General features: G+C 43.3%; 2 protein-coding genes across 12 annotated transcripts in view; one reads left to right on the top strand and one right to left on the bottom strand.

Moving 5' to 3' along the window:
- Positions 1–10,167, top strand: part of LOC147027994 (testis-specific expressed protein 55-like) — a 79,666-nt gene extending 69,499 nt beyond the window's left edge. For all 11 annotated transcript variants that reach the window (XR_015057368.1, XR_015057366.1, XR_015057364.1 and 8 more), the window contains one exon: positions 9,956–10,167. Coding sequence is in view for 6 of the 11 variants with exons in the window: in XM_085877906.1 (XP_085734032.1) it covers positions 9,956–10,009 (54 nt within the window). In the remaining 5 variants the exon portion in view is untranslated. The remainder of the gene's footprint in view (positions 1–9,955) is intronic.
- A 3,215-nt stretch (positions 10,168–13,382) lies between these two features.
- The window catches only part of LOC147027993 (chloride intracellular channel protein 4-like), a 41,736-nt gene continuing 40,118 nt past the window's right edge, over positions 13,383–15,000 (bottom strand). The window contains exon 6 of the mRNA XM_085877905.1: positions 13,383–14,391. Within this exon, the coding sequence (XP_085734031.1) occupies positions 14,233–14,391 (159 nt within the window). The 3' untranslated portion in view covers positions 13,383–14,232. The remainder of the gene's footprint in view (positions 14,392–15,000) is intronic.

The raw sequence follows: 15,000 nt of genomic DNA, 5'->3' as shown, positions 1-15,000 counted from the left end.
TCTACATGTTTTAAGTGATTTCCCCCCCCCCCCCCCCAAAAAAAAAAATTGTTAGAGAGTACGAATTGAGTAGTGAGTACGAATGAATTAAGTATGTAAAAGTTAAAAGTAAAAGGGAAAGTTGCAAACTATAACTCTGTGAGCACTGTTGACGTCAAATTGAATGAATAGGATATCAGGTTCACTTGAGTGACCCAGCAGTATTGGCGGTGGAGGTTTTGCACTCTACCGAGTGCTCCCCCTCTAGTTTATAATGTGTCACTATCGCTGTCACTGTCCAAACCATCAGATCCCTCTTCCTGCTCAGCATGGACCTCCTCGTCTTTCATGTTCTCACATTCCTGCAGTAAGCAGGCCTGAGTACAGTGCAGTCCATTCCCCATACACTGGCAGGTGGGCAACTTGCGTGACTTCTTGCATTTGCAAGACAGGAACTCCAAGACTGTGTCTGGTGCTGGTGCAGCTGTCATCCAGTTGATGACAAGTTCTCCGTCATAACCCAAGGACCAGCCTATGTCCTCTAGCAGACTTGGGACTTCTGGGTCTGCCTGCAATGCTCTGTGCCCGATGGCAACCTGATAGTTGGCCATCGTTGCATGTAGATGCAGACAGTTTTGGCAGGGGGGGGGGGGGAAACTGTCCAGATTCTACGTTTCCATCTTTTACACAGAACAGTTCATATCGCATCTCATTCAAATCACAGATTTCTGACTGGCTTACATAGAGACGACATGTGAATTCTTCCAAGACCTTAAGAATTTAATCAGTGAGCTGCCATTCTTTTCCCAGTTTTACGAATACATCTCTGAAGTGATCATGTGGCATCAACAATTTAAGTGCAGCGAGCATATTGCGACCACTAAAAGCACCACTTAAAGTTTCTTCAAGCCTATCTATGTTGTCATAGGCAAGTGAGGAGGGAATGCACGGATGGGAATATGATGGGAGAACTATACCTCGGTCTGTTTCTTTCATCTGCTTTTGAAGGCACAATGCAGTGTCTATTTCTTCCAGCTTGGAGTAGGAAACACCATGGCCAAGGTGATTGAGCATTTTGATGAGCTCAACATTTCCTGTCAGTGACTTAACACCCCATGGTAGCAATATGTGTTTAGCAGGGACAACTTTTCCTCTACTGACAGCATAGATACAATCCTGACCTACCGATTGGACAACTCGTTCCACCTTCTGCGTTCCATCTTGTTCTGTTCCATGAAGTAGCAGTTTCAGAAACATCTTTAAAGATTCCGGCAATTCAGTATAGCCAGATTTCAGTTCAGCAGGGTGTGGAGGCCAAGGCTTTTCTTTCATGTTTTTAATTTGTCCTTTCAAGTGGTTCGCAGAAAGTTTGACAATGTTCTCAATATCATCTGAGTACTTTGCATCCTGTAGTTGTTCTTCGGCCTTCATCATTTTGACCACTACCTGCTTCAAGGAAAGGACATCTGGATATACAAAAAGTTTTCCTTTATCATCAGAGATGAAATGAAGTGACTTCTTGAGTTCACATTCCAGCTTCCGGCGAATACGTTTCTTCGTTGAGGGTTTTACATCATTGATGCCAAGTTCGTGCAGGAAATTCAACAACTTTTCAGTCAGTTCCATCATTCTGACAACTTCAGGTTGAACAAATAATGTCTTGTGCACATGCTTGAACAGAAGAAGGTAGGCCTCCCGCTCTGCTGCCAGATAAGCGTCATCATCTTCAGTGACTTTTGATGTTTTCTCCATTGCTCCACAGGTGTATTTGCGGTAACATGATTTATGGTAATGAGCCTCGGCAGCAACCAACTCTCTGGATGTGATGGCAAGTATTCTCTGATCCAATTTGGCCTGAGCAATACTTCTCACTGTTTCATCTGACCTGAGTTCTCTGGACTGTAGGAGTGTTTCCCTGGTGTTCGAACCAGCCACATATTTGCTTTCCTTCTCACAGAGGATACATACAGGGTCTAAGACACGAGATGTCTTTTAAGGAGCACGAGAAGATTTTCTCCTTTTGGTGGAACATTTCGGCTCAGAGTCAGGTTCTTGGAACTTCTGAAGCATTTTCTTGTGTGTAAAATCAGATCTACAGTCTCTGTGGTAGAACAACTTTTCGCCGTATTCTTCTTCTTTAAGTTCCAGGATGGGCCCAAAATTCCGTAAGTTGGCTGCATGGAGTAATACACCAACAGATTCATCGTCTCTGGGTTTGGTCAGTTCAGATTCTGAAGTCTGCTTGGAACAAATAATGCAAGCCCTTTCTTTCAATGATTGCATTTTCTGTTTTTTCTTTGGTGAGTCCATCATGCCATTTAGGCATTAAAACATGGATGACAAAATTGTACATTTTGTGTATTTTGCGCAAAAACATTAATTATGCTATAAAAAACTTAAGCTGTGAGTTTGAAATGTCCATCATGCATTTTTGTGAAGTATATGGGTACACCATCAATAAAAAATGTTTCGTTTGGTGCCCCCAAATGGTACCGATATCTTGTCTGGCTCACGGACTAATATACATATATATATATATATATATATATATATATATATATATATATATATATATATATATATATATATATATATATACATACATACATAAACATACATATACATATACAGGGTGTCCCAAAAAATATACAACTTTTCATCTGCAAAGAGGATGGTCATAACATATTTTTTTAAAAGATATATGGTTGGATAGAAAGCTGAAAGGTTGAAGTTTATTGTACTAATGTCAAAATTGCCACCAAAATTTAAATTTTGGTGTAGAATCGTCATTTTCTTTTAGACCACATGTTCGACGTAGGCTCCACGTTGTCCGATCACTGCCTGCAGACGCGTTGTCATGTTCTCCATCACTTTGGGAAACGTTTCCTGAGGAATGTTCTGGATTTCTCGGTGGATGTTTTCCTTCAGCTGATCAAGAGTCTGAGGCCGAGGGTTTCTATAGATCCTGTCCTTGAGATACCCCCACAAGAAGAAGTCTGGAGGAGTAAGGTCAGGGGAATACGGTGGCCACTCAACGTCTTCGTAGAGGGAGTTAAAGCGGCCCTCAAAATGTTGGTTGAGAAAACGCCTTGTTTCCCTGGCTGTATGGGGCGGTGCCCCATCCTGCTGGAACCACTGGGTTCTCATCTGGATCAGGTTGCTTTTCCTACGGGCCTGAGTACGTAGCTCAGGCAGATAGAATTCCTGAATCATTCCGCGATAGTTCCTCTGGTTTACTGTGCAAGTGCGTCCCTGGTCATCATCAAAGAAGTATGGACCAATTATCCCATACCAACCAACCGCCACCCACATGGTGACTTTGAGAACAGATCGAGGCACCAGTTCAGTTGATGCATTACCAGGATTTTCAGTCCCCCAGTACCGAAAGTTTTGCTTGTTTACCTCCCCGGACAAGTGAGCATGGCATTCGTCCGTCATGTGAAGTTTTTTGAGGAAGTCTGCATCTTCCTCCAACTTTCCTGAGAACCAATTTGCAAAGTCTTGTCGCTTGCGTTTCTGTTGATCAGTAAGCACCATTTCCGTTTGAATTTTGTATGGAAAGGCATGAATGTCTTGGCGAAGGATCCTCTGACCGTGCCTCTGAACGATCCTCCACGTGCCTCGTGGTTGCAGCAGGTTTATCGGCATCTCAAGGAGATGGGGATGGGCCAGGCATCTGCCTAGGGGATGGCCAGATGGAGGCTCCTGGAGTACCAACAGAAAGTGGACGCAGCGATGTGCTGCTCTGGTGCATGCTTCCATACCTGACCTGACCTGACCCTGACCAGTCTCAAAATCCTGCCAATCTTTTGAGCTACTCTTGGCACAAAAGCTAGCATGCAAAAGCCTTTAGGTGGTTCTTGTGAAATTTCCAGAGGCCTTGGAGATGTTCGTACCATTTTGTTTTGTGAGCAGAGGTGGTCTGGGTAGCGATTGGCTTTTAATATCCATGTATTAAAAGGTATTAAAGAGCATCAGAAGGCCTTCGAGTGCAATCAGCCTTTGAGGAAGAGAAGCCATTGTTAAGGGAAAGGAAGGTGGCATGAGGGGAAGGGAAGGATGATAAAACGCACCCAAGCAGCAGCATTTTCTTTTTAACTGCAGGTTCTATATAAACCAGACAGGAGTATTTAAGACCCACGCTATCTACCTGGCAAAGGTCTGCCTGCATGCATGCTCGCACATGCAGCAACCTCTGTACCCCTTCAGTTGACTCACTCTGAATCAGATTCATACATGCTGCACTGTAGGAAGCCGTTTTAAATTCAAAACTAAACTGTCAGTCCTTAACAGAGGGGGGTGGTGGTGGAGGGGAGCAGGGGGAGAGAGTGAGAGAAATTAGCAAGTGAGGGATGAGTGAGAGAGGGGTTGGGTTGGGAGAGAGACGATAAGGGTGAGAGGGAGGGGATATGGTTAGAGAGGGGTGGGAGAGGGAAAGAGGTGAGAGAGGTGTGGGAGAGGAAGAGAGTGAGAAGGGTGACAGAATGAGAAGGGTGAAAGAGGGATAGGGGTGCGAGAGTGATCGGAGTGCATGGCAGAGAGAGGGGCTGGATTCCAGAGCAAATGTGACATCCAGTTTAATGTCCATCCGAGAGACAGCACACACATTAATGAATAACCCAGAGACGCCTAAGCAATGTCCGAATTGGACAAATGAACATTTTTTTGCAACTACTCCTTCTGATTCTTCTTCATGTGTAGCCTATGGCTGCTGGTTGCATCATTGGTTGAGGGCGCAGCTATGCCGCTGATGGAATGCCCTTATTACCAGTACACTGGTACTCATTTCATGCCTGGTGTTGCTAAATGGTTTGGGTCGTGGGCTTGGGATTAACATCCATCTGAGAGACAGCACACACATTGATGAATCACCCAATGGCAACCAAGCGATGTCTGAATTGGACAAATGAACATTTTTTTTAGAACTACTCCTGATTCCTCTTCGTGTGCAGCCTATGGCTGCTGGTTGCATCATTGGTTGAAGGTGCAGCTATGCCACTGATGGAATGCCCCTATTCCCAGTACACTGGTACACATTTCATGCCTGGTGTTGGCTTAATGGTTAGGGTAGTGGGCTTGGGATCCTGGGGTCCTGAGTTGAAATCTTGAGGTTGCATTAATATTGCATTAATACCAGGTGGAGTTGATTCAGTCTGTAATCCTTCTGAGGTTGGAAAAATGAGCACCAGCTTGCTGGGACTTTTGAGCCATTTGAGTATCCTGTGTTAGAGTGGTGACCTGTCCAGGATTGTGCACAACAGCCAAGGAGATTGTTTTGGCAGCACAGATGCTCTGTGCAGAGTATGGTCCCAATGGAATGTAATGGTAGTCATTTTATTGACCTTGGAAGGATGACAGGCTGAATTAACCTCCCCTGGTGTTATTTCAATGCCTGACAGGGAAACTCAAATTCAGGTCCCTAAGATCCCAAACCAGCCACCCCAACTGCAAAGCCAACATCAGGCATGTGCAACTGCCACTGCTGTCAATAAAGAAGTTTATATTTTGAAATTCTGCTGACATTAAGAGATTCCAGAGGTTATGGTACGTGCGGAAATGAAATAAAGCCACGAACACTTGTGTCTCCTGCATTTATAAACATTGCACTGGATTCAGCAATTCGTAGGTATGATGATCAGATATTCGATGATCTGTGAGGAATGTGAAAAAAAACAAAAAAAAATGATGACTTACGACTCTTGCGAGCTGACGGAGGGCTGACCAAGATGGCGCTGTTAGGGTTAGCTCGGGAGTAAGAGTAAGTTCTGGCACCCTTTAATTGATCTCAAAAGAAGTGTTTAAAACTTTAAATTAACCCAAGCACCCAATTTTTATTTACGCACTACCTTTGAATTCCCTTCGTATGCATGCAAAGTTTGGGGACGCTAGGTTTCATGGAGGAGATGGACAGACAGACTGACATTTATTAGGATGGAATATACATATGTGTATATATATATATATATATATATATATATATATATATATATATATATATATATATATATATATATATATATATATATATATATATATATATATATATATATATATATATATATATATATATATATATATACTTGAAGGTGGCTGGCTCAGGACCTTAGAGTCCTGAGTTCAAGGCCGTGTCGACCATTGAATTAACACCAGGTGGGGTTGACTCAGTCTGTCATCCTTCCGAGGTCAGCGAACTGAGTACCAATGTACTGGGGTAATAACCATTCAGGGTAACCTGCATCAGAATGGCGACCCATCCAGGACTGTACTTTCCAATGAAACTTTCCAGTGAAACTCCCTCGGCAGCCCTCTGCGCCTTGACAGTATGAAAGGGAAGGATATATACATGTATAGATACAGACATGAAAAGGATAAAAAAATATATTGGTTAGGGTGAAAAATACAGTTTTTAAAGATCAACAGTTGACGTTTCGGGCATAGCCCTTTGTTAAAAAAAAAACTAAGGAACCAAAGCATCTGCTGCAATACTCATACATACATACATATGTGTGTGTGAATATATATATATATATATATATATATTTACATTATCTATATATGACTAAAACTCTCATCTTGTATGTATGTATGTTCCCGAAATACAGCCAAAACGGTACACGAGAGCGCAAAAGTTTTCAGCCCACATTACTCACCATTCCCCTGCAGTGTACAGTATCAAGTTTCGTTAAAATCGGGCAACGAAAAAATTATTAAAAAAACAATTCCCGATTCAGTCAAGTACTCTTTGGGAGTATTTGATCAATGCAAACAACCTCAGCGGTATAGTTTTCTGGAGCTAGATTCTTTTGTTTTTCTTGAAATTATTTATTTTAAAATCTCAAACATTTCGTATAGACAAAGAACGATTTATTTTTAAGCATAAAATAAACATCACCATTTTGATCTAATACTTCCATGTTCATTTATATATTATTGAAATTCTCATCTGATTTGTATGTATGCATGTATGGATGGATGGATGGATGGATGGATGTTCCTGAAATACAGCCAAAACGGTACAAGATAGCGCAAACAATTTTGGCCCACCTTACTCAACATTCTCCTGTGGTGTGCAGTATCAAGTTTCATTAAAATCAGGCAACGAAAAAAAAAATATTAAAAAATCAATTCCCGATTCAGTCAAGTACTCTTCGGGATTATGTGATCAATGCAAACAACCTCAGCGGTATAGTTCACTGGAGGACGTGTCCGGCCGGTGTTTGTTTGTTTGTATCCGAACTGTGTTTATCTCCGGACATGTCCAGGTGGTGCTTGTCTCCAGCCTGTATTTATAGTATGACCGGTAGAAAATGGATTTCAGACGTTATTTTGTTTAGATCTTCACTGTTCTTCCATGACCTTTTGGCCGATGTTGACCTCAACAAGCTCAAATGAGCTAAGATCCTCGTCCTCTTCATGATGACATCATAAAAACGAATATGACATCATTGTGATGTATCAGGTTTACGATAAATTATCTGTGCTAATGCCCGGCTTGATTCCCACAAACAGAATTCAAACAGCTTGCCTAGTTTGGGAGATAATGGTATAGGCGATTTCCATTAGCGGCGATATTATGACGTCAACTTTTTTCTAGGAAGAATTTCCAAAATCAGAGATGGTTACTGTCTGCGCAGGGTATTTTTACATATATATGCCAAGTTTCAGGAAGTTTCGGTGAAAACTGTAGGCTGTGAAACAAAAAAGTCCACAAGAAGAAGATGAAGAACAACAACGTGAGTAAGACTTAGAGATCCTCCACGAGGATCTAAAAATATTTTGTGATTGAATTCAGTTCCTTAATATTGTGGCGGTTCTTGGAACCTCATGTATCCAACATGCAATGGTCCCCAGACAGTTATTCCATTAATATACTTGGAGATAGTCCCTTTCCTTTTGTCTAGCGGGACAACGAGACGTGCATTGCGAGGATTTCACAGGTAGGTTTGCTTACATCACTGACTTCATTCTGACTCTTCTTTTCTGCTTATTTCTGAAGTAAATCTGAATTTGGGTCCTCGTGGAGGCCAACACGCGCAGCACGGCTGTGAGGAAACCACGATACCCTCGCAATAACGGCACAGCATGAGCATTAACAGCACAGAGCTCACGTCCTCAAGCGATCCCTCAACCCAACTTTTGCGGCGAGTTATACAATATGCTCAGCAGCTCGAGATTATCGACTCGAGCTTCCGATGATCTCGGTGGAGATTTCTGGTTGCATTGAAAAGGCAAACGAATGAATATCTCTTAAGAGGCTATACGGATGTGGTTTTGCACAACACAGAAGCAAATGACCCAATATCGGCAAGAGCGTGGCTCGTAGCTTGGTGCTAATAGCTACATCGTCAGTGGCCAATAATAGTAAAACGACAACCATGCCACGTTATGCATGATACGGGTGGCATGTACTTTTCAACCCATTTCTGGACTAATTATATCGATCGGGTTTCGCCCCGTGCTCACGATAGCAGAATCGGGCGAACGCGAGTGCTGGCTACGTGCGTAATGGCGGATCCATGCGCACTGTACGGAACGTGCTAGAAGGCAGACTGGTGTGCCGCTCGTGACTTTGTCATCATACAGAGCAGGGCACGAATGTACCGCTCGCGACACTTTGTTATCGTACAGAGTAGGGCACGAATGGACACATCTTACTGTCTGTGCATGGGTTTGCTATAACATCTTATCTTCTCACCTCTATGGCCAGCAAAGCTGCGATCGGGTGGAGGCATGTTGTACAGCTCGGGCCATGTTGGCGCACACGGAGCAGGCATAATGACCAGCGCTGGTCGGGGCGCCCGAGCTGGCATGCGAGACCAACGCTGCCCTCGGCCGGTCATCAGGGCATGGCCCAGGGGGTTTTGCAAAGCAATTCATGGTTCTTCTTAGCGTTCCTGGTTCTTCTTCGCGTTCCTGGTTCTTGGCATTTCTGGTCCCTGGGGGTGGTGATGTGATGTCGATTGGTGTTTGAGCCTGTTTGCGTGTGGGTGCATGGCAAGGCAAAGCACAAACAATAGAAATGAGCCAAGCTGTAGAGAGCTCATTTGGCGTGGTAGACCAAGCCACACACACATTTTGGGTTATTTTAATCGACACACGATGACTTCTTCCTTGGTAAGTCGAGACTGAATTTATTCCCCCCCCACCCCCCCCAAAATGGTCCGATGGGTACCCATGTCTCCTGTTTAATTGGTAAGTAAGTCCTTGTGATAAGCATCTGCTCTTTGTCCATTTTTCTATAAATGCTTGTTGAATTCTTCATTTGATTGAGATTATTTTGTTGATTGAACATTTGATATGAATTCATCCATTTAATCGACAATGAAATAAAAAAGTCCTTCAGTTCATCTATTTTTCTTGTTCATAATAAATTCCTTGTTGACGTTTCAACCTGTCCATGATTGTCACTTCCTTCCATTGATCCAGCATTGTCCGAACCGAGATAGACTTGGAGATTATAATTCCGAAACTAATTAACCCGTCAAAGTCGGCGTGCACCAGCGGTAAACGCTCGGCCGCATTACTTCAGATCTAATCAATATAAGATTGGTGCACCACTGAGGGTGTGTTCCCTGGAGAGGAGGCCATGTCTCCTCTAGTTAAACAGCAAATTAGACAGTGGACACTGGAAGTTGTGGTTAACTGATTCGCATGCATGGTTGTTAAGCAACCCATCATGAAGTTAATTGTGAACGGTGGCCCCAGGTCCAGTTCTTCCGAGGAGAAATGACGATTAACCCACTCATAATACACTCGGTACCTGTGGCGGTAACAATATATAATGTTATAAACTGTTTCTACTGTACAATATGTAATGGTTGTACAGTATGCTATAAGTTCTATGAGATATGCAAGATGTGTTCTTCATATCCGATACGGTCACGTTCCATAATACCTCATACATGTTGTATGTTGTATATTGCATGCTTTGCGCTTGACATGTTACAAAGTGACCTTTTTCTACCTTTTTTTGCAGGTGCAGGAACTGATAAACAAGCGGGAAATCGCAGAAAAACATCATCAAAATTAAATTATATCGAGTCAATAGGTGGCTTTGTTATTTGACCACTTGATAATTCGCATAATAAATCGACTGTTTTGTGATATAATGTATCAATCTATTAATTACTTCATGTTCTGTACCACCTGACAATCCTGGCAAAAATAAATCTGACTTATCATTTAGTATTTTACTTGTTTAATGAGTCCATTTGTCATTTACAAATGCCATTTGTCTTCAGGTTATTTAATGATGCAACGATTTTACATGGTTATGACATCATGAAGTTCATAATATTCATCACTCGCAAATATCACCAGTTGCTTCGCCGACAGTAATACTACATGGGGGGGGGGAGAAAAAGAGGGGGAGAGGAGAGGGTTGGGGAGGAGGTAAAGAGGGGTGGGGGAGACAGGGTGGAGGGGTGGGGGGAGGAAAGACAGTGAGAGGAAGGAAAGGCAGATGTGTGGTGGAGTGTTAATTACAAACCGCTCGCGCAGGGTGACGGAGCGCGAACCGCTCGAGCAGGGTGACGGAGCGCGAACCGCTCGAGCAGGGCGACGGAGCGCGAACCGCTCAAGCAGGGCGACGGAGAACGAACCGCTCGAGCAGGGCGACGGAGAACGAACCGCTCGAGCAGGGCGACGGAGCACGAACCGCTCGAGCAGGGCGACGGAGCACAAACCGCTCGCGCAGTGTGACGGAGCACGAACCGCTCGAGCAGGGTGACGGAGCACGAACCGCTCGCGCAGGGTGACGGAGCACGAACCGCTCGCGCAGGGTGACGGAGCACGAACCGCTCGCGCAGGGTGACGGAGCACGAACCGCTCGCGCAGGGTGACGGAGCACGAACCGCTCGCGCAGCGTGACGGAGCACGAACCGCTCGCGCAGGGTGACTGAGCACGAACCGCTCGCGCAGGGTGACGGAGCACGAACCGCTCGCGCAGGGTGATGGAGCACGAACCGCTCGCGCAGGGTGACGGAGCACGAACCGCTCGCGCAGGGTGACTGAGCACGAACCGCTCGCGCAGGGTGACGGAGCACGAACCGCTCGCGCAGGGTGACTGAGCACGAACCGCTCGCGCAGGGTGACTGAGCACGAACCGCTCGCGCAGGGTGACTGAGCACGAACCGCTCACGCAGGGTGACGGAGCACGAACTGCTCCCGCAGGGTGATGGAGCAGGAACCGTTCACGCAAGGTGACAGAGCAGGAACCGCTCACGCAAGGTGACGGAACACGAACCACTCGCGCAGGGTGAAGGAGCAAGTACTACTCGCTCTGAATGATGTGGCGCAGCAAAAGCGGCCACAGAGAGTGAACGATTCGCTCAGAATGATGTAGCATAATAGACAATGGGCGCTCGAAAAGTGGCTTCAGCACTCATGCAAGCACTCCAATTAAATGGCTGAAAAGGAATGGTTGGCCAGGCTGTCGCTGCTTACCATAAAGGATCCCTTTAACTTTAAAGCCAGTCTTCACCACGCATGCAGCAGTTAGTTACTACTACTACTACTACTTCTCAGCAGAAGCATCCGAGATTAAGTGAAATAGTGAAATAAAACAAGCAGTTAGTTAAATAAAATGAATTCGTGAAATAAAATGACTTTATCCACAAAAGAGTTGCAGCTTCCTGCAGAACAATCTTGGAGACATCGCAAAGTCCAATTGCCTGTGATCCGCCATTTTGCCTGCTCCTCTGTGCGCACGTCACATGGTACATTGTTCACAGTCCGCACAAATGTGCTTTTTTTTTTTGAAACATCCATTTTTTTTTACCAGATGTGCTTTGTTTCTTTCCAGATTCGCTGTAGAACACATCGTGAAACATCCTAAAATATAGACACAGATCTGGCAGACGCTATGGATAGGCCTTCCCTCAGGGGACAGGGCGTGATATCTCGCAGTGAATTCATTCAATCATATAGCTCAATGAAGCTGGTTAATTTGTTTCCTCAATATAATTCTCCAAACAGTCGAAAAATATAAGTTTAATGCTTTGGAAATTACATTTTCGTGTGTATGTTTGAAGGAGGGAACATATTCTTGCTTGCTTTAAGTAAATAGGTGTATCGGCTTAGTTATAAGATTCGTTATTTCTTTAAATTAACAGATTTCACAAGAGATTTCGACACTTATTTAGTCCGGATGATATCCGATCCTAAAAAGCGAGATAATATTTCGATGATATACTTTAATTAGTCCGTGAGAGTAGATCGTGGAAAATGGTCTCATATAATGCATGAAATCGCTCCAAGCTCCTAATTTGAAAACTTTTAGTACTTACAAAAGCGATGTACACATCGCTTTGTAGTGATGGTGAACAGGCATTCAATATGAGTGAGGAAAGTGAAAAATAAGCTTTATCGTAAAGAAATCATTGCGGCTTGTTCCGAGTCAGGGCATGGTTGAGAAGGCCAAAAAACATGGCGGCTTCAGACCCCAGCAAGGTGACCCAGGAAACGCCTAAAGACCCCAGACAGTGAGGTGACCGAGGATCACCTGATGAAGGATATAATAAAATAAGACTGTTAATTATCTTAAACGGGGGTGTTGTAATTAACCCAAACACCCAATTTTCAATTTTGCACTTCCTTGGAGTTTTCTTGGTATGCATGCAAACTTTCAGGCTGCTAGGTTTTATGGTTTTGGAGTCATGGAGGAGACACACACTGGCACGCGCACGCATGCACACACACTGCCTTTTATTAGTACGGAAGAAGATAGAAGATTGAGTTTGAGAGAAATAGTTAAATTACATTGTTTGTAAGCTCTCTATTATTTAGCTTAATGGGAAATAGATTCATTACCCACTGAAAATTAGTGATTCAAAGTCGACCTTTTTGCCCATCATACCTGCAGTATATCCACACCGGATTAACTTACATTCACTTGTCTTCTATATGTACTAACCTACATCCTTACCATTTTTAGCTCACCAGGACTTTCGTCCCGTGATGCGATCGATCAGTGTCCATAGGTCTGTCAGTATGTAAACACTTCAGTCATTATCGCTTGAACCAAACATGTGATTTTGATGAAACTTGGCCAAAAGCTTCATAGCTGATACCTTACAAAGGTGTATTAACCGCATCAAAATATGCGCCCATTAAGGGAGTCGATGGGAGGGGGTTGACCCCCCCCCCCCCCAAAAAAAGAGGTATTTGCTCTCCTTTCTAAAACTACACACACAATTTCAGTAAAACTTGACCACAACATTAATCACCCGTGATGTACCAAAGCTTGTTCACGGCATTTAAAAAATATCAGGGTCTAAGGGTCTGCATTGGGGTTTGAGTGACTTGCTCCTGATCCCGAATACGCAGTCCTATGTTTTTTTTTAATAGAACTTATCCCCGAGGAGAGTTTTATACGAACAAGATACCAACAATCGTCCAAGACATGATGATCAAAAGAATCCTTTATTGTTCAATGTACAAGTACATATCAGTACGAATACTATTACGATTACGATTACTTCTGCTATGACCACTACTACAACTACAACTACAACTCTATATATCATTAGTACGTAAATATTTTAATTATGGCTTAGAGATGTGAATGAGATGAATCCTGCCAGGCTCTGTTCTGCCCACTTTGAGATCTTATGGAACAATGCAAAATTAAAGGCAAGATATATAGGGTTTTAGATTTTGTTGTATTGTTTTGCCAGGAATATTGAGACAAAACAAGTTAATTTACAAGCGATGACAACCACACAACAGAGATAGAGATATAGAAAACCACCTTGAAGATATAGGGAGATAGACAACCACCTCGAAGATATAGGGAGACAGACAACCACCTCGAAGACATAGGGAGATAAGCAACCACCTTGAAGATATAGGGAGATAGACAACCACCGAGAAGCCAAAACGCAGACGTTAATATAGGATCCAACACAGCAACATGTTCCAAATGTCTGTTAATCTTATGTTGATGCCTATGCCAATTGTGTTGGGATTCATCCATTTCATGAACCTCACTGCACTTCCTGGCAGACTGCTCCACATACAAAAGAGGAAAATAACCTAATTAATCCCTTATACTGGAGTTGTTCATTCCCTCTTCTTTTCATTTTAAAGCTGTACATCATAGCCCCTCACTACTTACCAATTCTACAAAGATTGTTTCAAAGTCCAGGAGTTATCAGTCAAGCAATTTGATATTACAACACCATGCTTGTGTGGAGATGTTTTTAATTATTCCTTTACTCTCTAATCACTGCCTTACTTAATTCGCCATTTCATTCAGATTGTTGCCCTTTGAAAAGAATAGGTAGCAATAAGTTCGCTGTTGGCAGGACTGGATCGAGAAAACTCCACCATTTTCTGGGCCTCGGACATGTAGCGTGCCACGTTGGGAAAGACTTCAGGGATTGCAAAGTTACGGACACTTTGAGACACCACCTGAATGAGGTACAGAAAAGGAACATCAGATGATACAAGTGTTTAATGGGTGCTCTCCATCACTTCACAGTTGAGTAAACTCATGTTGTCATTTTGTTTATGATTTTAACACACACACACACACACACACACACACACACACACACACACACACACACACACACACACACACACACACACACACACACACACACACACACACACAATTGCCTTGCGAGTCTGGGAGGGGAGTTTGTGCCCTTGACCTGAACTGGGTCATGCTCTTAAAGGAGTCCAGGCTATTGGGTCCAGGCAGTGCATGCGGAGCTCTTAAATGAGGTATCATTCAGCATTGTAAATGCTGTGCTTACAACGTTTACCCCATTTGGATGCAATCGGGCAACTTGCATAAAGAAAAGAATGCATGAATAATATATATCCATTGGTGCATGTGTGTGTCTGTCTATTTATCTATCTATGGATCCATCTACAATCTATCACTCTATGTGTCTGTATATATATATATATATATATATATATATATATATATATATATATATATATATATATATATGCATATGCATCTACATCTACCTATATATCTATCTGTATGTCTGTTGTAAGAATGAC

Source organism: Eptatretus burgeri, chromosome 4 (assembly GCF_056783735.1).
Source record: "Eptatretus burgeri isolate ZD-2024b chromosome 4, Ebu_testis_v1, whole genome shotgun sequence".
In the NCBI taxonomy this organism is placed as follows: domain Eukaryota; kingdom Metazoa; phylum Chordata; class Myxini; order Myxiniformes; family Myxinidae; genus Eptatretus; species Eptatretus burgeri.
Note: the sequence above shows the minus strand (reverse complement) of the source record. Positions and strands in the feature narration are given on the sequence as shown.